Raw genomic sequence first — 27,449 nt, forward strand, 5'->3', positions numbered from 1 at the left:
GTCCGCCTCACAGCGGGGAAGTGAGCTCCTCTGGTTTCTGGTCCATGCTCAACGCGGTGTCCTTATTTCACTGGGTGGCACAGGCTGTGACTGACTATCAACAGCAGGAAAGCACATCAGGCTGAATGCACCAGTTCCTTGCTGTTGTGCTGTTGTAAACACAGAGTGTTACAAGTAACCCTGAAACATTCCCCGAGTGCTGCAATAGTTACAGCTGTAGTGTTCATCCTGTACCCATCAAAAAGCTGGTGATGGCATACAAGGATGGAGCTTTGATTTCAGTCTGGTGATACTCTAGGTTCTCAGCTGATGATAAGACCAGCTTGGTTAAAGAGGTCCAGTTACATTTGTTTCTGTACCTATTTAAAAGATTTTTTTTTCTGAATGTAGTATCAACAGAGGTTCCTGTACTTTTTTTCCACTTCACTGACAGCACTGTCCTTGTTTAACTCCAAATAAATCTTAGTAACATGTGCAGCCCAAAGACGTGGAGAGAAAATTAATCTCTAGATCAGGAGCTACAGAAAATGAAATGAATTATGAACAGAAGAGAGAGGAGTTTTTTTCTGTATCCATTGTCCAAACAAAAGGAAACTGGCACAGAAAAATAAGAGTTAGTGAATGGTGGTAGTGGGGTGCTGGTTTTTTTTTTTCCTAAATTTAGATGAAAGGAAAAATTAGAACTTTTCCGAATGTCCCCAGTAAGACTAAGCAAAGCATAGGCAGGTAAGAGAAGTAACATCCCCATAGGATTCGTTCAGCATTGCTGAGATTCTTTTCTTTGCATTCAGCTTCAATGGGAAAGTACTGGGGGGGAGTTGGGATTTGTTTTTTTTCCCTTGCCACCGATATGGTTAAAAGTCATAGCATAAATTTCCTGACTTGGTGAAAAGCCTGTGACCCCTCTCAGTTGTCTCGTTCATCAGAAGGCAGATAGGTAATAAAGAGTGTCCTGTGTGAGAGGAGTAGGGAAAACCTGCTATTTTAATTTTGTTCACAGCAGTGGGCCAAACTTTGTTCTTTCAGTGCTGGCCTTGATAATTGGCTCGATATAATATTGGAATTCAAGCCATTGCATATCTCTGGCTTTATAACTGCTAATGTCATAGCCAAAAAGAGTGCAAAGTCTCCTGCAGGAACATACAGTAAATAAGAACAATAAGCATGTTCCAAAGAACATATGGACAGTGGTTTTAAAGGGCCTCAGTTCAGCCCTGGTACGTTAATTTGCATCCAAGTTGCCTGGACAAATAGATTTTACTGGTTTAGACTCCATGGGGGATGTGGGTTTGATTTGGGAGATTTTCTGGACTAAATACTATGTTTGTGTCTCTGATTCCTGGGAACCAGACTTTAGGGATCCTCTCTTTTTGGGAGGGAAGGATTTGCTTTGTGAGTTTCCTCCACTTTACGAGTTTGGCTATAGCGTGCCTTGCCTTTAGGGTATCCCATATCCTGCTGCGCAGGGTACCTTGCACAGACATACAGTAAAGTTTTGTTTTTCCTCTGGCCACCCACAGCTCTCAGCCATGGCTAGCTAAGACTCATTTACCTTGTTTTTCGCAGACGTTCACGGTTTATTCGTCCTCTTCAATGAGGTTCTAACACCTGTTAAGCGCTCCTCCTCCCTTTTTTGGAGAAGCATTTAATTATGACAGGGTTTCCCTTGGAGCACATCCTCCATTCAGTTCCCTAATTGTAGAATTCTCTGTGGGATTCTCCAGATGGGGGATAGAGGATAATCTTCTCAGAGCTACAGAAGAAATGTGATGCCAAATTACAGAAAATAGATCCTTTTTATTAAGCTCTTGGGCTCCTTTTACTCTTATTTTAAGGTGACCTTCTGTTAAAGAGAAATGTTGGATAAATGGCTATCCTTTTTAAATAATCCTTAACAGCCTTACCTGGGTTACTAATAACATCGTTAGACTAGAAATCCTGAAAGGTTTTAAGATTTTTTTGCCACTCGTGCTGTCATCACAGAGACAAGGAGAATGAATTTGCCTGTTTCCCTTTTGTTTCTAGTTGGTCTCTTTTCAAGCTGTGAGCTCTAAATTAGGGAGTGCTGGCAGCGTGCTTGGCGTGTCGGGCAGGTATAAAGACAAAGCCCCCTCCTTTGTCAAGTGGTCACAGTGCCACTTTATGGGTCACTTGCTTCGCTGCAAGCTAGTGCTGTGGTGGTGCTGTTTCAATCCTTGAGGGGTTTCCAGGCATCCTAAAAGTGCTAGTCAGTGCCGCTGATGTTTGCAAACATGGCAGTACTGGCTATCCCATTATGTGCCCAAATGCTGGCCATATCTGGAGTTCTACTAAGTTTGCTAAATCTAGCATGTGACCGCTGAAGGGCTCCAGAGGTTGTCCTTACAGAGCCAATTCTGCTGGACGGTTCCCATGTATTTGATGTGCATAAATTAATACTCCATGAGCTCCTGTGTTAGCAGATGATACCAGTATTTTTACAGGGTGGATGGAGAAACTAAAGCAGAAAGAAATGTAACTGTAGTCCTGTACTGAGTTGGTGGCAGAGCCAGAAGTAGTCTGGAAGTGGCTGATGCTGGTCCCCTGGTCTAATCATTCCCTGTCTTTGGGATTTTGGGTGTGTTTGAGTCTCTAGGGAACATTTTCGGTAGCACCAGTAAGAGTACCAGCTTTGCACGTAGCAGATAAATAGGGGAGGAGTCTCTTGTCAGCAGGGAGGCTGAGGTTATAGCTATAGATTTTAATGTATGTAGTTGGTTGGCTTTGCTCTGTGATATGCCACTGGGGATGTGTACAGCTTGCAGCGATTGAACTTTGGTGCTGAGAGATCAAAGGTGACTAATCCAAATTTTTGTTTATCTTCCAGGTCTACGCACAACGAACTAGAAAAGAACCGGTAAGTAGCTAATGAGCTGAATTCCAAGAAATGCAAGCCTAGTGAGTGTAACGTGCTTTAACCTTACGCATGCAGGTGCTGTTTGATCAGCTTAGACAGCTGTGAATGACCACACTACATCACGTAGTTTTAAAAGTCGGGGGGGGAAGACACAAAAAGATCTGAAAAAGAAGCCTTGGTTTTGGCTGTTTTTTTCCCCTCTCTCTGAAAAGGCAAGAAGTGACCCAGTTTTGTGACTAATCTGTATGCAGAGTAAATACTGTTCTTCTCCTGACACAGTGAAATCTGATTGGGGCACTTTCCATACATGAGGTTGCTACGGGATCGGGTTTCTTGGGCCCTGGGTAATATGTGTTACCATGAACCGAAGGGCAGCGCCCTGTGCTCTACACCCTCTCCCTCCCACCCCTCTGTTGGGCTGTAATAATCTCTGCGGCACGGGAGAAAATACCATTGTCCAGAGGCTCAGAGGTCTGGCTATCAGCGCTCCTGTGGAGACTCTCTCTTCTAACCTGTTTTAGGATTGTGCCTGTTTATCCTTGAATCTGAAGTTTTAGCAAGCCTTGCAGTTTTGTTACTTGGCTAGCTCTGCTATATGACTCAACCCTTTTGTAACAGGAGTTAAAGTAGGATAAATACCGTTGAGACAAGGGGAGCTAGTTCACACACAGATCAGATTATCGCCTTCCATTCAGGATGCTGTAGTTAAGGTTGTGTCAGGGTTTCCATTATAAACTTATCTTGGCTCTTCTGTGGGATTTGAGGAGGGCTGAGGGGGGGTGTCTGTGTGTTTTGTGTCTGCTGGAACAAAGGCAGTGCTCTGGCCAGCTGCTCCTATGAAGAAACCCCCAGGGTGGGAAAACTGAGTCTAAATAGGTTGATTGCCTCCTCTTCCCTCTTAGCAGCCATCATTTAACAAGGGATTGGAGCACTGTAAGGATGGGCAAAGATACACAGAGGCTTCGAGCCAGTGTGTATTTCCATTCAGACAAGATCTTCCCATGTAGCTTCAATGGAATTGGAGCTGAGTACCTTGTGCATCACGTTGCCCTCGGTTTCCCCCACACCTGCCTTCGCCGGCAGCAGCAGTGCTGGGAAGCAGTTTGGCCTTTGCATAGTGTGGGTGTTTTCTTCCAGGCTGTGCTTCTACCTCCTGGTAGCTTTGACAGTCTACAGAGTTGTCCTGGTCCTGCCTTTCTGGGGTGATGCAGAGAGGTTTTTTATTTGGGTTATGTTGCTCTTCTGTTCGCCTCCGACTCTCAACCTTTCCAGTCCCAGGTTGAGCTGTGTTGAGAAGTGTTGGCTCCTGGGTTTTCCAGTGCTCTCTACAGTTTTATTTACCAATGAGGGAAAGAAAATGCAGTGCTTGGGTCTAACCCAGAATGGAGGGTACTTTTTTCTCCATGACAACAGTAAGCCGTCACTAATTTTCAATGTGCTTATTTGCATATTTGCATATCTAATTGTTACTGCAAATGCTGCTTGCCCTCAGTATGACTTTAGAGCAGAGCTCTCTCCATCTTCCCTGTACCAACCTGGTCCTCTCAAGTTGGCCAAGTTTGCGTGGATCTGTGACTATCTTTTTCTACCCTCAGGCTTGTGGGGCAGGCAGTGAAGCTTCAGACTCTCTGTGGGTGAGATCTCAGCAGCTAGTGTTACATACTTATTGTCCAGCTAAGGACTGGCAAATATTGATGGGTTTAGGGTATGCCTGATACCAACTATCTGTGTGAGTTGAGGACGTTTCTGCCTTGATTCCCTGTCTTTAACTGAGGACAGCAGTATTACCTGGGGTGGGGATATCATGAGGATTGACTACTGTCCAGCACTTTGTTACATATGTTACTAGTGAGAGGAGTAATATTACCTGTGCTTGCCCTTATGCCACCTTTTTCTGAATGTTGACGAGCTGTTTCCTTGCTACAGAATTTGTCTTCCCATTCCCAGTTGGTGTAATATCATCTCTCTCTTCCTCTCCTTATGCTCCCTAGTCCCCACCTGTTCCAGACTCCTAACCATCAGCCTTCTCAGCAAGGTTTTTCCTCCAGGGCTTCCCATTCCCGAGGCACGGTATTCCAGATCTGTGTCTCAGACATGGTTTTACAAGCCCTTGATTTTCATCTTTCTGGGAAGGACATGTTTGATCACGTTTCGTGGTCTGTACAGGCAAATTCCTATACAAGCCCTTGGTTTTCATCTTTCTGGGAAGGACATGGGTTTGATCACGTTGGGTGGTCTGTACAGGCAAATTCCTATATCTGGGATCTTTGGTCAGGAGCCCGCTGCTTCTGGTTTGGGATTGTCTGTCCCTTAATGCAGGTGCTATGGCCTGATCAGCTACACACATCTGCAAACCCAGCTAGACCCTGTAGTGGCTATGCTGGGTTTGCAGTGTTTGTTACCAATGATTTGGACAGTGAGTTTCATACTGGAAGCATTTATTTTCAAACTCCACAGCAGTGTTTTCTGAGTGAAGGGGATTGCTTCCTGGTTAGATTTTCACCATGTTTTATTTGCTGTGTCATTAAGTTTGTAAGTGTCTCTAGACTTAACTGTTGCAAAGATAAAAGCCCTGATACTAATGGCTTTGTGGCTGGCAGGTGCTCATTTGCCCTATTATTTGAGATTATTCCTTTTGAATCTCTCTGTTATCTCCATTATTGACACACACTATAATTTTCAAAATTGTCCACTATTAGGTCTCTGACTCTGGTTTTTCCCTTCTTGTCTGCGAACAGCAGCCTTCTTATGTTCAGTTAAATTTTTTTTTTAACCCATTCAACAATTACACAGTTTCTTTCAAGCAGTAGCAAGAGAATAGTAGAAAAAAAAAATGCTCTCCTCCTCCTTTTTGAATGTGTGATTTAACTTGGACTCAATATTGCAGAGCTGATGATGTTTCAATGTATCAGGATTAAGAATCTTGTACCCCTTTGATGTCAAAAGGTAGCTAAAAATATATTTAAAAAAATGAAAGCGATGTTTTAAACTCCACTCCTTTTCTTAGTCTTGAAATATTTCATGAACGCTCCAGTGGTTCTGCTAAGGAGCTGTTTGATTTGGTACCGAATATTAACTGTAATATTTAAGTGACTTCTCTTTCTGCTTTGATTTGGTTTTTTTATCTGAAAATATTTCAGTGACATTTATATAAGGGGCTTTGTTTGATTTATAAAAGATTAAAGTTAATTTATAGTTATTATCTGTCATTAATCCTCATGTTGGAAAATTGTTTGTGTTTTTTATTTAATGGGTATGCATTTCAGTTTATCTCTGCCCAGGATGAGTCATAGCTTGCATTTAAACAAGAAACCAGTATTCTGCTTCTCATCTGCTGCAAGACGTAACTAAAACAATACTTTTTAGTCCTTTAACACGCCTACCAAAAAACGGATTTGTAAGCAACACCCCATCATTTTCTAAAAGAAAACGTGATAAAGCAAGTGACTTAAAGATGAACTTTAGTAGTGTAATATTTTCTCAAAAAAGGATAATATATAAAATTCAGGCTTAAGTTAAATGGTGTGTGTTATACAGATAGCAGAATTAACTGTTTTCTGTGAACATTTTAGACACGCCAGTTTTGGAAGGATGTGGTCAGTGTGGTATGACGAGAAGGTACACGGCACTGAGATGACTTTCCTGCTGCTTTGTGAAGTGGCAGTTCTGGTAGACCAACATGGTGGTGATGTCTGTCAGAAGAGTCATGTCTCCTAATAGAACAAGAAAGATATTTGTAAAGCTATCGATCAGATGTAAAAAAAAAAAAAACAAAGTCTTTCTGTATATCCTAGATTGATCTATTTGTTTTTGGTGATGATTGCATTGTAATACAGCAGAAGGAAGGAAAACAAAGTTGAGTAATTGGGTAAGGAATGAGTTATTAGGGCAGATTTTTCTTCTGGTAACAATAATTTAGCTCAAACAAGAGATAGATCTGAGGAGGGGAAGAGACTTTGGGAGAATCACTGAAATCAGAATTTTCTGAAGATCTCACAGAATTTGTGGCTCTGCAAAAATACTTTGTTTAAAATGAAAAAGGACAAAGTCTAAAGGAGACAAAACTACTTCTAAACCAAGTTGCTAAAGAGTTGTGTTTAGTGTAAAAGCACAGAGTGAAGTGATGTAAGATCTTTCCTCTCTGGTATCTGTTGAGATGATCATAAACAAGGTGAAGAAGACAGACACATAGCAGTGATCGAGTACTGTGTTTTTTAGCCTTTCTGACTCTTACCAGGATCCTCCATCTATCTTCCGTGATTCCCCACTCATTCTCTCTTTAACATGAGAGACTGTTTATTGCAGAGTGTTTCTCCAAAACGGTTTCTCACGCAGAGCTGACTGTTAATGCTAGGTTGCATATTTGAGGTAGCAAATGAGATAAATGTTCAGCAGGGTTTTTCCTTTAGGAGAAAACCATGACCTGGGTCAGCTTGCACTGAAACGTGGGGCCTTCTGAGGCTCTGCAGCAATTGCAGTTTGGTTCTGTTTCTCGAGAACAGGGGCTTGAGAGTGTCTATTAGCAAAATGCAAGAGGAGGAGGGGAAAGCATTTAACGTAGGGCATTTAAATAGTTCTGGTATTAAATAGTGCAGACGTGCTGTCTAGGCTGGGAAAGATAGAGGGAAGGGAAATGAAAGTATAGTGAATCCTTGCTACTCTGAATAGACATGGATGATTGTGCTTTTGTAGTGCTATATATACTTGCCAAGGCAATCTGATCAGTGTTTGTCTTGAACCAGCTAATCAATGTGGTATTGAGTTCAATGCTATTTATCAGGAGAGCTGGAACAAGAAACTAATCCAGTAAATTTCATTTGTTCTCTGAAGTGGGCTTTGTTTTCATGTTAACTTCATGTAGCAAATGTTGACAGTACATATTGTTTTCCTCATTAATAAAACTTGGAACCTGTGATGTTCCCTGCAGCAGTCAAACCGTGGCCAACACAGCTGAACATGCATCTTTATTTGACACATCCAAAGGTCAGAGCATGCACTGATCCAACTTGCTCCTTGTGGGAACTGCAGCTAAACCCTCCTGTCTCCATGGCCAGTATGGAACAAGAGCTGGAGGTAGCTAGCTGTCTTCGACTAGTCATCTTGGATGACAGATGCCTCCGTTTTCAGCTGGGACTAACAACTGTCAGCAGAGCTGAAACATGTTCCTCTAGGACATCTGGATAACTATTACACTGCTGTGCCTGATTTTGCTTAAGCTGGAGAGAGTGAAGTCTGTCGTTTGTGGAGTAGCTATCGGAGAGATGTTCTTTCTGGGTACGTTCAGGCTCAGTTATCGTTTAGTGTCAATCTGCCTTTTGCTATACTGTGGTTATTTCTTTGCAGTGCTCTGGGAACTCACCAGTCAGATGCTGTAAAACTGTGATCTGGTCTCTTTTGCTGACCACCACATTTGTTCATGAGAAGTGCCTCCTTGTGCAGAAGCAGCGTTTCAATTCATTTACAATCAAAAGTCTGCGAAGGCTTTGTTTCACGTTGGCTGGGCAGCAGAACATTTTGAACTCTGAGTAAAGCTGCTGAAAAGGGACAGTTAGTCTCCTTGCCAAAATTTGAAGGAAACAAAATGATCCTCATTTTGTTGGAAGTCCTTCAGTACTGCTCATATTGGAATTTCTAGTTCCAATATGATTTTTTATGTTTTATTCAAAGTGATGCAGTGAAGAATGAATGTACGCCTGCCTTCCTTTCTGCTCCTAGGTCTCTGCACCTCCCCTATGAAGCCAATAGCAGTTGGAGAAGGAAGAAGAAAAAGAACAATACTATTTTGCATAAACTGTCACAAAGCAAAATGTTTTTGTTTCAACAATGTTGCACAACAAAATCACTGTTATAAGCCAGTTTTCAGAAACAGATATTTATCACAAAACACTTCTCAACTAAGATGTGTTTTAGGGACACTTTATGATGTGTTTTCCTCCCATAGTGTAGAAAGAAATGTCAGCACAATCTGCTTGGCCTTGCCTCGATAAAGGGAGGCTTTAGAGGAAACCCCCATCTTAGAAAGAAACATGCTCTGCAGTCAGGTCTCCCCACTTACTGTCTGTGTTCTTGCATTCAGCGTCCTGTGCTTAAGATTTCCAGAGTAGTTAATAGAAGAGGTATCAAATGGTGCATTACTGGTTATTTACTGCTTTCAGGGAGGCAGGAGGGGGTCTGGTAGCTGCTGTGGATGTGTAATGAAAGCAGTCCTATGTACTTAGATGGTATCTGATTTGGAGTGCATCATTGCCAGCTTTGGTTCTTGAACCTCTTCCCAAACTTGCCTCCTCGAATTTCTACTTGGGTGTGTTGCCACAGTTTACTTTCAGGCTGACCCCTCTACAGCTAGGTATGCTTATGGCTGTCCTGAAAAAATCAAAGACTGGGCAAATCCCCTCTGTAATCAGTGAGCTTGGACCAGGGAAGAATCTGGCCCCAGGTAGGAAGTCAGGCATTCAGCTTTCCTGGCTCAGTTTTCAACCATGTCAGGGCTCTACTTGCCATATCTCCCAAATGCATCTCTGGAGCCTTTGCAGGCTTTTTGGTTTTTGGGTTTGTTTGTTTTTTTTTCCTGGGGTGCTGTTTGTTGAAGTGCCAAGAGCCAGAAATTCTGACGCAACAACTTCTCTTGTTCAAGTGACTAACATTGCTCATGGGCCTGAAAGCATTACTAGCTAAAAGCCACTTGGGGAGTTGCTGCCTTAGAGAAGATGAGGTAATAGGAATATAATTTTTGAGACAGATTACCTGTTAACTACAAGTTTCAGGACTTTGTACTCCTGGGGCAGAAGCTGGAGTTCTGTGTGCTGATTTACATCTGTATCTGGTACGTGTGTTCAGGGTACTATAGCAACGTAGCCCATGCAGACTTGTGATAACCAAAGGAAATTCAGCGTGGGATAGGAAATGTAGGCAAGAAACTTTATTCATTCTCCTTTCTGTATGTGGCCCATTTTTACCCAAGTATCACAACTTTGAGAACCTATAACCCTATGATATGCCAAGGAGGGGTGGGAAGAGTCAGACACCCCCATTTAACAGGTGAGGAGCAGAAACACACATGGATCCAGTGCCTGGAGTAATGGGCATGTGGGAGCAAGTTTGCATCGACCCACTCCTTTGCTTCATTGATCCACATCTCCAGCCAGTTGCTTGCTTCTTCTCTCCTTCACAAAAGTTTCCCCTTTCCCACTTCTGCTTCCTTCAGAACTTCATCCTCACTCGTTGTGTCCCCCTCAGTGTCCTCCCTGTCAGTGTTGCCCAGGGCCAGGAGGTGCTGCATGACGCTGTCTTGCTGCCCTCGCGCCTTCTCCCATCTGAAAAGAGAAGAGGGGCACAAAGTTGAAGGTACCTTTGCTGCTGTGGGCGGCTGGTGGGGCTTGGCGCAGTATGGTCTAGCCCCTTGTTTTGGGCACTGTGGTGGGTAGTGCAAGTGTGTAACAGGTGTTCATACCCTTGTCTGGGAAATGAAAGCAAAGGGCTTCATCTCGCAGTTGCCTGGCTGCAAATGGTGCTGGTCACCCCGAGCAGTTTGCATAGCTGTGGGCAAACAGACCAGGCAGGTTTCCTCCCAAACAGTGCATGTGACAACCATAAAACAATTAAATGAGCAATGTGCAACCAAGGGTCAGGAATTTTCCTCCCATGAAACCATCGGGTAATGTGGACAGGGCTAAGTCAGGGCCATGGCAGAGCATAGCAGTAGATGGTGTCATCTACCTGCCTCCCTCCCTGTGTGTCTTGAGAGCTTGAATTTGTGTAGAAATACAGATCATCTCTGCCTAGCACTCTTTGTGTTTGCTCTTCGGTAAATCCTTACAGTGCCTTTGCAAAATTGGAGTATCCCTTTTTTCAGAGGTGGCACTTGAGTCTGTCAGATGCAGGCTGCATCTCATATAAAGGTTTTGGATTTGTCCAAGTCTGGAGGAGCACTGAGGAATCCCTGGATCCCAGAGCAATGGGATGAGTCAGGTCTTCTGCCCGATGTTCCATTAAAAAAAATGAAGGGCTGCCTTTTGAAGGTATCCTTTATGTGTACACTGCTGCCTGAGCATCACTTCCCATTAGCAGAGTAATAAGATTTTCTGTCCCTCTTGCCTGTTAATTATTTACCTTTGAGAGTGCATTCATAAAGCAACATCACTTATTTAGGGAAAAATGAAAAGCTTCTGCAAAGGATGGATGCTTTTTGCTCTTATTTTTTTGCCCAGGAGTTTAAGTAGAGTACCTGAAGACTCAAGGTGAAGAAGGGATTGTCCTGAATGGGAGATTTCACAAATGAGCATGTTCAGCTCATAGAAGGTGAGACAGGAAAGGTTATGTAGCAGTTGCATAGTGATCTTGTAACTGCTTGTACAAGGGTTTCTGCCCAGGAGGGGCTGAAGGAGGCATTACAGAAATTGATACAAAAAAGCTTACGCACTGAAACCTCCAGTGGAAACAGGACGTGAGCTTGAAATGCAGTGTTACTTTCATAGAAATAGACTCTCTGAATGGTATCAGTGGGTTCACGCATGGTCCAGGCTGATAACAGTTTGTATGATAAGGGTGTGGTTTTTTATCATGGTAGGTAGTAAACAGCTGCACAAAACTTAGTCATGCTTATAAAGTCAAGTGCAGCCTGCTATCTCTGAGTTGACTGGTTGCTGAGCTAGGATGGAATATCTAAAAGCATCTGAATCATTTAGAAGCACAGCTCTTAATGACTCTCAAATGAATACTTGCTCCTTCACTTGGGCACTTGTTGCTCCCCCTGCTTGTCTCTACAGTGCTGTAGTTGTGCCTAGTCATTTGGAGAGCAGTGCCAAGGGTTCCTGCACCAAACGGCTTACTGTCCAGGACAGTGAATAATGCAACACCGAAAGGAGGGCATTTGATAGACACCATTCTTCATGTGAATAAGCAGGTATATTTGTTTGTAGAGAAAGGGCAAAGACCCTTCTACAAGCATGAAAGCTGGCAAAGCCACATGCCCATCAGGGGGGATATGTGGAAAGCAAAATAAAGTTGATGCCAGACTTGATTTTGCTGCTTATTTGTGTATGGGTAGATCTCCCTATGAGCAGCCCAGGAGAGAAAAGGAACAGAACAGGAGGGTTCAGAGGTGAGATCAGCCCTGAGGAGCTCACCGTGCCTGTCCCCAGCCCTGAAGAAGAGCCTGGTCAGCCAGGAGTATCTCAGGACCTGAGAACAGGCAGCTGCCAGCATTTCCATCTGCTACCGCAGTGCATTCCTCTGCTCTTTCTGCTCAGAGCTGGATTGTGCAGGGATTGCTCCGGCTATCCCAGACCTTGAGGAAGTTCTGGGTGATGTGTCCTTCATGTTTTCCTCCCAGGAGGGATTTTCCAATGCTACTTAAAGACACAACCTGTTCAACACTTGGAGTAAGTAATTCACTGTAATTTCACATGGCCAAAGTCCAGCCCTTAAATGGGAAGTGCTCTGCTCCTTCTGGAAACTCAGTGAAATTCTTCAAATGAGTTATTCTGAAAGGGGGAGCTGTGTAGCAGGTTTATTGTGGAAATCAGAGGTTAAAAAGAAGTGGCTTTGTATCTCCCATGTCTTTCATTCCCACCTATTTGGCCTTGTTCCATGGGGTGGGTTGAGTTGTGGGTTGCGCAGTCAGATTTTGCCCAGCTGTATGAGAATCTTCCACACAGCTTGGAAAATACCATTCATTAGCTACACTTTGGTAATGTCAAGAAGACTGAATGTGGGGTGAGTACTCGCATTTGCACAGATGCACACAGTTACGTGCAAGCACACACAAAGAGCTTGCAGTTAAAATCTACATGCCCAACTCCTTTTAACAGGGGAAGACAGCCCCAGCTGTGTATACAGCTTGGTGTTTCCCTTTGATCTGTGTTTGTTTCCAGTATTTCTGGTAGACTGAATCCTGGCACTCCTCAGAGCTGGCTGCTCTTTTCCATGTTTGCAGCTGCATAACTGCATACAGAGAAACTCGCTGGGGTGACTGGGGTGTAACTGGTTTCAGCATCTTGGGGTGAGGGTTCCTCTTCCCTGCACCCCCTCCTGTTGTTAGCTTTGCTCCTGTCCTTTCATCGCCAGCCCGCAGGGCAGGGGATTGTCTCATTCTGGTAGTGGAAACTGTGCCTTGCAGATGCCTCAGGATCCTCCCTGTTACTTTGCCTACCTGCTCCCACACACGTGGCATTACTGCCCTTTTCCAGCTGCACGCAGCAGCTACGACTGCTACTCTGGAGCAGATCTTTTGTTCTGTCACCAGGGTCATAGCTCAGAGAGGCAAAATTCCCCTTCGCTTTCCAGAGACTCAGCATGCTGCCCCTGCAGCTGGCTCGGGCCCTGTGCCTAAAGGAGGGCAAGAAACCGCACTCTTCAATCTTATGGGGTGTTTTGTGAAGCTGTCAAAGATGGGGCTGAGAGGGGCCTGCAGCGCGCATTTGGTCTGTCCCCTCGCCCCAAGGCAGGATAAGCTCTGTCTAAATCTTTCCTGACAGTTGCCGATCTAGCATGGCCTTAAAAGCCTTTGACAGCAGGATTGCCCAGGGAGGCAGTGCAACCTATTGCCCTGATTAACTGTTGTTACCGCTAGAAAGTTTTTCCTAACGTCTAAGAAGAAATTATTTCAGTATTGTTCTAGGGGAGAAAAAAAAGCCGTCCAAAGTTGAGTGCCTGTGTGTGTCAAGGGGAGAGTCCCAAATGCTGAATATAGTAATCAGCTCTTATAGCAAGAATCACTCTGTTAGACCCTAGAAGTATGCCGAGGAATTCTGGCTGAGATAAGGAAATGGGGGGGGGGGAATATTCATCTTTCTTTTTCCCTGTTAGACCCTAGAAGTATGCCGAGGAATTCTGGCTGAGATAAGGAAATGGGGGGGGGGGGAATATTCATCTCTTTCCTTCCCGATGCATGTGTTTGCCACTTCACCTACCCAGAAAAGCAACTTTGATGCCAAAAGAAGTGGGAAACCGGATGGGAACACTTTGTCTCCAGTGGATATTCTACGTAATATGACACTCTTAGGAAATACGCAGAGCCTGTTCTCTGTGGCGTGACCTCTTTTAAACTTTTCTTGGCTTGGAAAAGCAGCTTACGGGCTTTCCCGATGCATGTGTTTGCCACTTCACCTACCCAGAAAAGCAACTTTGATGCCAAAAGAAGTGGGAAACCGGATGGGAACACTTTGTCTCCAGTGGATATTCTACGTAATATGACACTCTTAGGAAATACGCAGAGCCTGTTCTCTGTGGCGTGACCTCTTTTAAACTTTTCTTGGCTTGGAAAAGCAGCTTACGGGCTTGGTGTTCACTGGAAAAAGCACATATGGGGATGCGTTTCAGTGAAGGGATTGCAAAGGATGAGAAGAGAAGAAATCTTATATCTGGTGTCATATATACTTCAGGAGAATATGCGAAGGCCTTCTGGAGTCATGAGTGTCTCTTGGAGTTTCTTTGAGTTGTGGTTTGTTTTGGTTTGTTTTTTTTTTTCTTAGTGATCTTTGAGAAAAATAATGTGGTGGGGAAAGAGCAGAGTGGGAAGGGGGTTAGACTGGGTTGGGCACATTGTAAATGATTAGCGGTAGTCGGAGTGGAAAGCTGTTGTACAGAAGTAGGGGACTCCCATAAGCCGTCCAAGCTGGCTCTCGGGTCTGTGCAGACAGTGCTGCCTTCCACTTCCCCTCAACATTCCAGGGAAAGCAAATTGAATGAATTTCTTAAAGGCTTTTCTTTTTTTCTTTTTAAAGGAGCATTTGTTAAAACTGTTCTGCTATTTAAAGTGAAAAATATTATAATCTTGCCAGCTCTTGTAATCTCCACTGCAATTCTGGTGATATTCTGTGACTCTTGAATCCCAGCACCCAGACTGAAGTGTTTGCCCCACATAAAACCAGTGTATGAGCCAGTGTAACCTACGTATTTAAAAAACAGAAAGGGGGGGAAGTGTCCTGTGTAGATGTTTGTTTGCTTTTTTTTAAATCAATGTCTGACCCACTCTGGTGTTTTTTTTTTTTTTTATGGGTCCTAAAACATAATCTTTTGGACACATCAGATTAACGGTAGGACACTAGAAACTAAATGTTTTAAAGAAATAAAAAGTTTTATGACTGCTTGATTGCAAAGTCAACAATACAGCCTTCACCTTGTGGTCTTGATTCAGACTAAACTCCTTTGAACTTTGCTGAAATTCCATCTTGGGAATTTCTCAGGACAGCGGTCAGAGGAACCTCAGATAGTTTTTACTGCATATATGGGGGAGAGCAATGAGGTGTTATTGATCTATTTTGAGAAACATGGTCATCTTGTACTCTGGGCATTATTAACTAGCAGACAAAGCTGAATGAATTAACTTCTGAAAGTGTCCTACTCTCTAGGCGCTTCACATACCAGTGTCATTGCTGAGCTACATGAGCACCTGAAAACCAAGAATGGATTTAGCTGTGCAGTACTCCGTGAAGGAATTAGGATTAGCTCCATTTTGTGGATGAGCGGTGCGTGCTTCAGTTCCTCAAGGGATTTACCTGAGGTCATGCAAGCTGTCTGTGGACAGGTCTCCTGACTCTCACTTAAAGGTCTTGCTTGCTGCATAACTCTTTCCTGCTTGTGGAGAGAGTTGAAATGCCAGCTCCGTTTGGTCGCTGCTTCGCCCTTCCTGAAAGTGCGTGCAAACTCTGCAAGCTCCTGGCTAGCACAGCACTAGGAAAGTCAAGAAACCTGTGCTTCTGGTTTGCCATTTGGCTCTCATGATGAGGAAACCCACTGCAGCCTCTCCCCAGATAAATGGTTTGCAGTGAAAATTATCTTTTTTGTTGTTGTTCTTGTTTTTTAATTATTATTATTTTTAACACCAGTGATTTTTGAAACCCAACAAGGAGTGATCGCAGGATGGGACTCTGTATAGAAAAATAATTTGACCATGAAGCAGTAATTTATCTTGCCTAAATTCATGAGGCCCTGTAAGGGACATAAGCACTACAAAATAACAGGGAAGGAGGGTGTGATTGTGATTATAATGCAGTGCCACTGCAGGTATTTCTGTAAGCTCATGTGTTGTCTGTAAGCTCTTAATGTTGTCCTGATAGTCAAGCAAATGGAAACCAGTTTCCACCAAACCAGAGGACTAGGTGTTGCAGCTTCTCTCTCTCTCTCTCTTTTTTTTTTTTTTTTTTTAAATTATTTTTCTGTCCAAAAGAAATCGGGAACCTTTCAGTCTCTGGTTTGTTCCCAGGTGGGATCCTAACCCTTCTCCTGCTGGGAGAATACAGAGTGAGCAAGCGTAAGGCAGCTAATCCTCCCACAAATGTTATTTTACTCAACTACAGCTGTTCTTGGTTGGGGGAATTAAAATTGTATCCGTTTGTGGCATTGCTGACCCAGGCAGGGGTCGTAATGATCTTCTCCAGCTGATCAAGAGTTCACTAGGTAGAATGTCCTGTGCTTAATATAATGACTTTTTGAGCCCTATTGGAAGCACTAGGAGTTTTGTAGTTGAGCTGAAAAAGGTCAAGCAATTTTCATGCTTTATGGATACATTTTGTCTTGCTTCCTGCCCAAGGAAATGGTTTCCAAGTGGCCAGCTTCATGCTTTTTCCCTGTTTGAGGTTTGAGCAGTTTTACATGTCTTAGCCTTCACACGTGCCCAGAGGAGGAAAAGAAAATGCAAGGAAGGTGTCAAGGGCAAGACAGGGTTTGTTTTGTTGTTGTTGTTTTTTTTCCCCTGAATTGTACATTGCTTTAATTTTCTAGGTGATAAACCCTGCTCCTCTTTGGAAGAACTGTATTGACAATGAGTTTGTATTAGCACATCACACCAGTTAAGCAGACACAAGGTGTGTTTTCACACTCTCTGGTACCTCCTTTCAGAAACTCTTTTCTTTCCTGGTATCTCTGTATGTATGAGATCAGGACATGACTCATCTGCTGTCATAGTGCTGGGAGCTGTGCTTCTCTGTTCAGGTTCCCCTGCTGAGTAATGTATATAGTTAACTTGAGTTATAGCTGTTTGTCACGTAATGTTAGCTAACTTCTAGACTTTTGAAATACAGTATTTCTGTTCTTTGTGTGCAAAAATCCATATCCAATAGGAAAAATAATGCTAGGATCTCTTAAGTTCTCCTTCCTAATGCTTTTTTCTAAACATACATCTGATAGTGACCTTGGCTGGCGATTCCTTTTTCCTGGGAAGTCTGAGGTTAAATTTAAAATAACTTTACAAGGTGAAATTACATGCACTGCTTCCTCTGTTCCAGATGCATGCCCTCTATACCTGAAAAGTACAGTAGATACTTGATGACTTCTTAAATATTTCTGACAGTGTGAAGAGGTATTAGATGAAGAGCACATGCTTTCCTTCTGGCATAAAAGATTTTGTGTAAACAAGTATTCCAAATAGTCACATTCTTAGAATATTTTTTCATTAGCAATTATTTTCTTCCATGAGGTGAGGAAACTGGAATATAGCTTCAGAAAAGAAATGTATGGGGTGGAAAAACTCTGTCCTATCTTAATGAACAGTAAAAATATCTCTTAGTAGCAATATCTTATCTGTGTAATTTAAAAACTTATGTTAATGACAAAAATAACTTCTAGTACCAGATCAGAATGCATTCTTGATATCAGAATATTCCCCGCTCATTATTTTGAAAACAGGAAATATGTTTTCCCAAATAACAAGTTAGTAGCATCCTTTACTCTTTCACTGATGGACAAATGTCCATCTTACAAAGCAAGTGCTTGCTTCTTTCAACTGGTTAGTGGCGTTACTATTTTCAAACCTGACTATATTTAGTAGGCACCAAAGTCCAGGGTGTCTTTCAGTAGTATTATGAAGAAACAGAGGCTCTGATTTGAGGTACTGTCTATGCCTTTACTGTTGTGACACCCTGTGGACCCTGGGTAGCTTTTCCGCTGTAGCCAGGAGAGTGGTCCAGGGGCACTCTCTGGCTGCCTGGTGGGAAGCTGCCTAATATCTCAGGTTCTTCCAGTCTCAGTGCAGGCAGGTGGCCTTCAAGGGTCTCTGCAGATCCCTGCTAATTCATCTGTTTTCTGGTGTGCACCATCTTTGATTTCTCCTTGAGAGGCTACAAGGACTCAATGGTAGTAGATCCGGACTGGAGAGCTCTTCCTGTTGCCTGGCAGTTTTAGAGGCAGTTAAGTATTACGGGGTGAGAGCATCCCTGCTTCTTGGTGTCTTGACTGCAGAAACCTTGCAGGAGCCTGAAATACCTCCTCATTTCTTTTCAAAGGCATGGTGCTTAGCCAGGAAACCTCTGAACAGAATAATCCAGAATAGCTGGTGAGTTTGGAAAATCTTGGCTATCTTTGCTGATGACCTAATTCTAACAGTAAAGCGGAAAATCTGTAGGTTGCAGCAAAGCAGGTTACTGCCTCCTCTTCGGCGAGGCAGGTTTCTGATGAATGGCACAGCTGCTTTGCAGGCATGTTGGTGGTGTGGAGGAGGATGCTGCGCTGGTTCGAGCAGCGTCACCAGACATTGCAGCTGTGAGCACACTACGTGGCTCTAGAAGGATGATTATAATGGTATTAGTGAGAACGAGGGCACAGGACACTGTTGGCTATTTAAAGAGCAGGTCTATTTTTAACCACCTTTAAACAAAGATGGAGTTTTTAATAGACTGGGCTAGTCAGGGCTTTATAATTAACTGGCCTGGGTTGCACGTTGATGTTTATGGCTTGGTTTGCATGTTCCCTGATAGCCAAATGCAGGATTGTAACCGTATCTTACTGCCAGGGTAGCAAAACTGTGATACCTGCGTGGTCAGCTGTGAGCATGATTGAAAAGTTGGTGCCGAATGATCTTGTGCAAGAGGTACTTAGATATGACCATACCGGTGGCAGCTAGGCAGCTCCTTCTCTTACAGAAGGAGAATGTGATGTAGAGCATTTATGGCCTGTGAGGGCTATAGGGTTTAGCATACTGTTGTAAGCACAGCTTAGCCTAAAAGGGGTTTAGCTGGTAACATTGTGTATTGTGCTACAGTAAAGTTCAGTTAATTATATTCACCAGGGATTAAAATAATTTTTGGCTAATGGCCAAGATCAATAATAGTAAATCCTCAGTAACTTTAGGGGGAGATTAACTTTAATAAATAATAATAATAGACTCTGCTCCAGAGCATCTGTTGCTATTTGACATCTCTGAACAACTGTCCAAATTGCTTTCAAAGAAAGGCAGAAAGCCATAGAGGAGCTGAGAGGAGGGAAGAGAAACTGATGAACAGGCACTGAGGGCTTGGTGCTAGATCTGGATGAAAATGAAGGGGTGAGAGAAAATGCCAGGCACTGATTGACTCCGTTCCTCTGCTGGGCAGATGGCCACCTATCCTGCTCTCATCACCTTTTCATTGTGAACACAGGCTGTTATATTTGATCTTTCTCTACTGAGTTGAAGTAGTCTTTCATTGGTGCGTCTGAAGATCAAAGGGGTTAGGAAAGGAAGAGCAGTCATGTTACCGAACAGCTGTGAGTTCGTTCTGGAGAAGGGACCTTGCAAAATGGTATCATTTTTTATTACTGTGAGCATCAGTATTCAAATTTTTTTGCCATTCCTTTAAGCATCCTAGTTTTGGAAGTCATGGGATTACAGATGGTCTCTTTTTTATTATTATTTTATTCATTTAAATGAAGCTGTATTCTAGCCCTCTAGTTGAAAGAGAAAAACTTCAAGGTATGCAACAAATAGGACCCAAAGGCCCAGAAGTTATTGTGTGAATAAAAATAGCCCCAGGTATATCACTTCAGCTTCAGAATCATAATGTTGCTTTACTCTATTTGTTTGGGATCCGCTTGATTTAAGATTTCTGAGTGCAGTCACGGGATCCTGTTCATGGGATTCTGTTCAGACATCATTACATTTGGCAACTGTATTCTTGTTCCAAAGAGTTTCCAATCCAGTAGATTGTCGGAGAAGGGGACAGAAACAAAAACCTGGGAAGGCTGAAGGATGATGGCTAGTGAAAGTAGAGTGAAGCAAACAGTCTAGCCTTTGCAGTGCTGGTCAGAGGACAGAGTGAAAAGGAGGGTAATAGAGACTCAGTGTGAGATGAGAGCAGTCGTACTCCCTACAGTGCCCTCTGAGATGAGAGTAGGACCCCGAGTCTTCCAGAAGTGTCCTTTTCACAGCCATGTCTGCAGCGCTGTGGCCTTGAATCCTGGAAGTGGAAGCTCTCTCACATATCCACATAACTCAAGGTGTTTGTAGGCCAACCTCTGCACCCACTGAACAACATGATTTACACTTAATGTCTGCACAGTGTGGACAGACTGATCAGCCTTTGGGAGATACAGCTAAAAGTGTCTATTATCCTTCCATATTGCAGCCCAGGAGACACCTGTCCTGCATGAAAGCCAAATCTTTCAGCCAGATCCCCCATATTTCACCAAGGGATTGGAGACTGCCTGATTTCCTCTCCCTCCGTCCCTCTCTTCCCCTTTTTTGATTTTTGTAAAGCCTTGAAGTAATTAATTTGCCTTCAAAATCATAACAAAATTAGGAGAGCCCTCTCAATCATACTCAGCTTTATACCTAGAAGGATCTCAGGAAAGGGAGAGACCTTGACAGTTGTGCGATGTGGAGAGAGGTGGGGAGAGCATGTCTCCCTCCAGACTGCAGTAGTAGGCTAGAAAGACTCATGTTGGAACAGACCAGTGGTGGCAACAGACCACTTGGCACAAGGTTTGTTGGTCTTGCAGCCTCTGTTTGCCAAGAGCCTGAAGCTCTTCCAAAGTTGAAATCAGTGATGAGAATTCCCATCCAGAAGAGTTGGGGGTAGGAGTAATTTCTGTGTGCCTATGGGGGTGCACTTGGCCATATGCTAGCTCTGCACTGGAAGGACAGTCAGGGCAGGGTTTGTAGGACAGCCTCTTTCAAAGTTTACAATGGAGAGTGTGGGCAGTATATTTTAAGTTAAAATCCTTGCTTTATGCTTACTTTACGACTTGCAGCTTCTGTTGCATGCAGATGTGGAGAAGGGTTTGTGTGCTACAAAGCTGGCCATTTTTTCCACGTATTTCAGTTCTTTGGTAAGATGCTTCCTTTCCCAGTGTACCTTGTCTTGGTTTTGTGACTGAGGTGGCCTTTGGACAAAACGCTGCTGTTGCAGGGTGCATCAATACATTGCTGTTTGTATTTCATTTCCGCTTATGGGCTTCAATCAGGATGCTGCTTTCTTGAGCACTGTACCACCAGTTATCTCCCTGTTACGTAGATTGTCACCAGGCAGAGGTGCATTGATTTGTGTGACTTTGAAAATCTGCATTGCCTTGTTTTTTTGTTTTTATTACTATTATTGTTCTTACTGTTGTTTAATCATAGGTCTCTTCATTTGTGGTTTGTTTTTCATCTGCCCTTGATTTGAGAATATAGTTGGGTGCATGTTCATCTTTAACTTTTGCAGACAGATCTGGTATGGTTAAGATCAGGCTGAAAATGTTGCCCATAGAACTTTTTTGTTCCTTTAAATTCCTATTTATAATACGTTGTCAAGTCTTTTTATTATCAGTCCTAAATTTTCATTTGTTTATTTTAAATGATAGAAAGACTTAAAAAAATGTAAAGATCTAAAGGTTTGGGGTTTTTTTTTTCCCCAATTACTTTTTCATGGTACATTTTATTAGCATTTGCAATACAAATACTCTACATGCCAGGGAGCCATTGGTAGAAATTGACTGGAAACAAAGAGGCAAATGAGCAAGTATCTCCTTCAACTGGGAGCAAATGCAGGAAAATAAATAATCGTGAGATGAGACCTGATTTAAAATCAGGAAGCAAGGCTTGTTCTGAATGATTTCACAGCTCAGGTGGAGAATATTAACTTCTAACTGCATGTTTCTGAGCCAGATTTCCTTCTAAAACATGTGTCTCATCTCTGGTGTCCTGTGGAATTGGGGTGAGCGGGTGTGAGTGTGTTTATTGCAGGCTGGCTGGACGCCACCACAGCTTTATTGCGCGTGGCTGGAGGGCTCACAGCAATTGCATAATGCTCTGCAGCAGAGAAAGCACGGGCTCAGCCCCCAGTGCCCGGCTGCCTTGCCATTCCCGATCCAGGTGCTTGGCAAAACCTCTTCCTTCGCTGAAGACAAGCGTTCAGTAAAGCAGGGGGTAGATACCGTTGCAGAGAGGGTTGGGCTGGGGGTTAGAGACAAGAGTAAGGAAAAAACATCAAGTTGTATGATGGCTATTAGAAATAAGCACGCCTCTGAGCTGTGAATTGCTTTTAGAAGGAAACCGTATTTTCCCCCATTTTCCTTGCCCTGTGGTTTTTGCATGTGTTTCTCATTACTTTTATCTCAAAATCATTCTCGTCCAATGAATTATTGATGTGGGGTCACTTGCGTTTCTCCAGGAATTGCTTTCTTTAACCAGTGATCCCTCCTGAATTTTTTAAGCAATCTGTTAGCTCTGAAATCCAAACAAAGTTGGTGGTTTCTGATTTCAGGGTTAAATTAGACTCGACTATGAAAAGGTGTAGGGGGAAGAGGAGGAGGGCAGAGGGGAAGGGTGATAATGTTCTTTTCCATGTTAGGATCTTCCTTCTGCTGGTTCTTTTGGTGGTTCTTGTTTGGTTTGGTTCTGTTGTTTTAACATCTCTTGGAGATCAAGTGTCTGATTTAGCCTCAGTGGGACTTGAGCATATTCCTAATGTTAAGCACATGCTTAAATCCACTGTTGAATTCAAGCCCTATAGACCTGCAGGCATAGTACAAAAATATCTGGGAAATGCTTTTCTTTTCCCTCAGATGCTCCCTTCTTTCAACATACAAAAATCAGAATTCAGCATTTTGAAATGCTGCTGGAGGCGAGTTGGTCATTTCCTGCTGGGAGGGAGGCTTGATCTTTTAAAGATGGGAAGAGAGTGTGTGTGTGCGCGCGCGCGCGTGAGTTTTGCAGATGTTCAGGCCTTGATTCAGCAAAGTCTATCAGCAGTGTCTGAGTAGGGGATAGTGCTAAATCTGGTAAACCTGCTGCTTCAGAGCTGAGTGTGCATGTGTGTTTGACTGACTCCTCAGCAGAGAAAGTTTCTTGTCTCAGTTTCCATCGCTTCTGCCCATGGTGGAAGCTGGAAAAAAAACCCACAAACCCAAAACCTGTCCTAGCAAAGAAGCTGCAGTCTCTCCAGGGATGTTTACATTCAGGGATGGCTCCCTGACAGTCGTGCCTGCAGCCATTGCTGCAACATTCACAAGAGGAGGATGGACCCAAGCAGAGGGGGTTACCCACTCAGCACGGGGTGCACAGAGGTTTGGCTGAGCCCACCAGGACCCAGGGAGGGAAACTGCTGGTGGCCTTCCAGCCCTGGGCTGGCCCTCACAGGAGGGTCCTCAGGCGTTGAAGATAGGTAGGTTTCTAGCCTCTGTGTGACCAGGAGACACAAGGCTTGGAGCTGCCACCACAGATCCCTCAGCTCTCTGGGGACTCCCCAGGCAGGGAAGAGGCTGGTGGCTTTGTGCCCAGCTTGCTGTGGTACAGAGTGGTGGAGTAGGTTGATTCATACCCAAACCCCTCAAAAATGTCCTCAGAGGAGTGGGGGAAGGAAATAGGGAATTTTTTTTGGACCCACACCTTTTTCTGCACTGCAGTTTTGATCCAGGCAAAAGGGAGCCCAGTTCCTGCACTGGGATTTGGGTGCGTGTTGTACAGTGAGGCAGCTGAAGCTATGAGCAAAAAGCACGCATAAATAAAGGCTTCCTCCCCGTGCTTTATATAATCAGAGTGGATGATGTCATTGGGAGCTGGAGAGGAGAGCAGGCTGTGGAAATTACAGCCCTCTGCAGCCAGGCAGAGCCAAGTACAAGGAGGGGCTGCACAGAGCAAGGGCCAGGCTCCTCTCTGATAGAGGCTCAGGACAGAGGGCCTGGGGGCTCAGGCTTGGAGGGAAGCTGTGCAGGGGTAGAAGTAGATAATCCAAATACAGTCAGAAGCTCTCGCACAGACACAAAGTGAAAGGGGAGAGAACAGCATGTGCCCAGTGGGCAGCAGTGGGGCTGCCATTTCAGGGGCCAGCACCCCCTTCTTCCACATGCAGCCACCTATAGCTTGTTGTGGATCAGCTGGTAGGGCTATGGGGCTGCTAGGCTTGCTCATCCCTCTTTTGCTTCAGTCTCCTGGCCCATCTGTTTAGGGGCTGATGTACCTTTTCCCACAGCAGCTCCTGGCAGAGAAGGGAGGGCATCCTTGCTCTGCTTGCCCTCCACATCCCAGAGGAACTTGCTTCTAGGCTTCTCCTGGCACTGTACAGGGCAGGAAGCAGAAGCGGCAGAGGGGCTCTGTCCTAGCTGGAGTTGCCAGGTGGAACAGGGTAAAAGGTTGTCCTCAGCTCTTCGGGACAGAAAAGTGCATGCTAGGCTCTGGTTTCCCGAAGCCTCTCAGGTGCTTTGCTCCTTTTCTGGCCACCCTGATGCCCCACATGGGAATCTCAAAGAGGAGTCTTCCCCCTCATCAGGCTGAGCAGGAGGGGGACACCGGGCTGATCTCTTGGGAAAGAGGAGAGCCCCCTCCTTTCAAATCCTCCATGGATTCCTTCTTCAGCACATCCAGCACCTACTGTGTGCTCAGGATGCTGCTGTGAGAGCCTGATTTTTTCCAAGGCCACCTAGGCAGGAGAAAGGGCTCCAGCTTCTCCTGTCTGCCCTGCAGCTAGCGTGCAAAGGCTTCGGCCTCGGCTGACCGGAATTCTCCTTCTGTCATCCTCTGTCTTCCCCGGGATCAAGGCAGCAAGAGGCAGCAGCCCTTCGCGCCAAGCCCTAGTTGTTTCTCTGTTATATAACAATATGGGCATTTAGACTTGTTTTTCCAGATATTGGCAGATGCGTCAAATATTGGCATAATCCAGTGGTTTACATGGAAAGCCGTCTGGCTCTGTCTGGAGCCTGCACAAGGCTGGTATTTTCATTGAATACAAGAGCCTGCAGCGCTGTCAAAGCCACGTTGTAGCAGAGTCCAGGTAAACAAGGGGAAAAGACATTCATATCATGGCCTGACCCATGGGATTACAGCTGTGCAGGTACAGATCCAGGACTTGATAAGAAAGATTAATAGGTTTGTGATTGCTTTCTCTCTGAAATGGTCTTTTAGCTAAGTTTGCTGTGATGCTTTTGAGCTCTGGAGTTTTATTTCCGGGTTTTACTGAAGCCACCCATCAGCGCGTCAGACCTGCCTGTGTGCTCTGTGGCTTACGAACCCATCATGGTCCGCTTGGGCTGTTGGAAGTTGAGAGAGGTAAGGGACTATGACTGGGTTAGATTTTAAAAATAAAAAAGCAAGGTATTGAACACTGCGGAGGGGGTAGAGCTGGGGAAGCTGTTTGACTTGATCTCTCTGAAGGAAAGCAACACACTCGTGTGCCAGGACGGTTTGCAGGCTTGCTTGTTCTTCACTATCCCAGCTGCACCAGGCCAGGGAGCTCCTGAACAGCTCCGCCAGTGTCGTCCCCAGCAGCGGGAGGTGACTGTGGGCGGTGAAGGGCCTGGCTGTCCCCGGTCTGCACCAGCCTGCGCACCGAGGCTGGCCTGCTGCTGTATGCTAATGTAAAGCCCTGTGCATTTCCCTCGGTTAGGCTGTGGTTGGAGATATAAATGCACTTAGGTTTGCAGTGGCATCAAAACTCAGCGTGGCTCAGCTCTGAGTGCAAAATAAGCAGAAAATCCAACAGCAGCACAGAAGTGATTGCTTTGATCAAACCTCTTCCAAACCTGCCTTGGCTCAGCCAATGCCACCCGCCCTTGCAGCATGCTTGTTGCCCGAGCCGTGCTATGTGCCGTCCTGAGCTTATCAGCTCGCGCTCACACCCTCTGTCGCAGGCAGGTGTCCCCTCCTGATGCCTGGTGTGCTAGCAGAGGCCATCACCCCTGCTGTGGGCCACGGCCTTTGGCAACCAGCCAGCAGAGCTGCTGGCAGGAGTGGCTTCTCTGAAAACTGTCTGCATGAGCCTGGGCCAATCTTCTGGGCTTTGAAAGCCGATGTGGGGATCCACAACTGGGGGAACGTCCCCTTTGGGGCCACGCGTGCTGGGGAAGTAACTCTCTGCCAGCTTTTCCAGTGCCCTCATGAGCACAGACCCTCTGACTGCTCTGTCCTCTCCCTGCCCTTGTCAGGGCCTGCAGAGTGCAGTAACCTTTTTCGATCCACCATGGTCCTGGGGCACAATGGGAAGTGTTTCAGTGTCCAGGGTTTTATTACATGGCAGGATCTTTGCGTATAGCTTTCAGGTGCTTAACATGGTTGATCTCATCGAGTCTGCACATAACCTAGCTTTTGACATGGCAGATCAGTGCCATCCTTTTAACCGCTGTCTCAGCAATCCAGCCAGTGCTCGCTCCTGCCTGCAGCTGATCACTGGTTCCAGGAATTGCAGTTCCTGGTGCAGTGCCTTCCCGGTTCCTGGTAAAACCTCCAGTGCTGAGACTCAGCCCCAAAGCTCAGGCTGTAGATGTGTTGTCCATTTCTCTCTGCATTCAGGAGTGGACTGTGATATGTTTGACACTGGTTAGATGTTGATTCCCCAAACTTTCTGTTTTCTGTTGCACAAATAATTCAGTTTTCACCATGGGCTGGGAGCTGCCCTTGCCCAGCAGGGCAGGGGGGAGTCTGCGGTCCCTACCTGTAGCAGGTGCTATGTAGCAGGTGCCCTGTTAGGTGGAACCGGTCCTGCTCCTCAGCCCCCACATCTGTGCACACCTCTTTAGCTCTGCTTGAGCTGTATTTTTAACTTGGGTTGATCCTGCAGGTGAAGTGTATGGCTGGTGCTCATACGCTGTGAAGAGAGACGTGCTGCTCTGTGCTGCAGCTTGATGGCTGTGCTCTGACAGCTCTAACTCGGTGACTCGCCTCTGTGGCCATTCAGGAAATCTGGGATAGCCCAAAAATGGGTTCAAACCCAAAAGATCTTCCTCCTTTTTCTTTCTCTAGCTGCAAGAAGTCAGTGTCCAGCCTCCCGTGGGATGACAGGAGCTATAGTGCCAGTGTGAATCAGCAATGCTTTTTCATTGCTGGCCCTACAGGTCATCATGGGACATTGGGCAAACACCTGTAGTGGGTGCATGCAACTCTTGTTGATCAAACTCTACGTTGAAAATGGGCTTCCAGGTAGAAGAAATCCCCCTGTGTCAGCCATATGGGTTTAATGTCAGTGGGGTTTGCCCTGGAGCAAGCTGAGAAGTAAAAGATGAGATTGATATGATTACTATTTTTTCAGTTTGATTTTTGGATTATGATTTCCCCACCCCTCCAGTTGTTAATGTTTAATGAAAAACACCTGTTCTTCAAGGCCCTTGCTGGTCATATGCAGGCCTGTGGCTGTTCTTGAGACAGAATGATGGACCCTTTGTAAAGAGATTTATAACAGAAACAGTGAGGAGCTCACAGCTATAGCACCGCTAGTGAACACTCCCCTGCGCTGACAGTTCATCAGCAAAACCCCTGACCCTTCCACCCTTAATCATCCTTGCTTGTCACTGACATAATTGCCTGATTACAGACTCCTCTCCCCCACCCCTTTCAAACTGGGTGCAATAGTGAATTTGAAAAACAAATGGAAATGAACTGTCCATGCTCTTTTTTCTTTTTTTTTCTTCCCCCCCC

General features: G+C 44.8%; 1 protein-coding gene across 1 annotated transcript in view; it reads left to right on the forward strand.

Annotated features, from left to right (window-relative positions):
* Window positions 1–27,449, forward strand: part of MXI1 (MAX interactor 1, dimerization protein) — a gene marked incomplete at its 5' end in the record, with an annotated part of 47,347 nt that overhangs the window by 13,988 nt on the left and 5,910 nt on the right. The window contains one exon of the mRNA XM_009278081.2: window positions 2,846–2,875. Within this exon, the coding sequence (XP_009276356.2) occupies window positions 2,846–2,875 (30 nt within the window). The remainder of the gene's footprint in view (window positions 1–2,845; window positions 2,876–27,449) is intronic.

This window comes from Aptenodytes forsteri, unplaced genomic scaffold (genome assembly GCF_000699145.1).
Source record: "Aptenodytes forsteri isolate BGI_AS27 unplaced genomic scaffold, ASM69914v1 Scaffold15, whole genome shotgun sequence".
Taxonomy (NCBI): Eukaryota; Metazoa; Chordata; class Aves; order Sphenisciformes; family Spheniscidae; genus Aptenodytes; species Aptenodytes forsteri.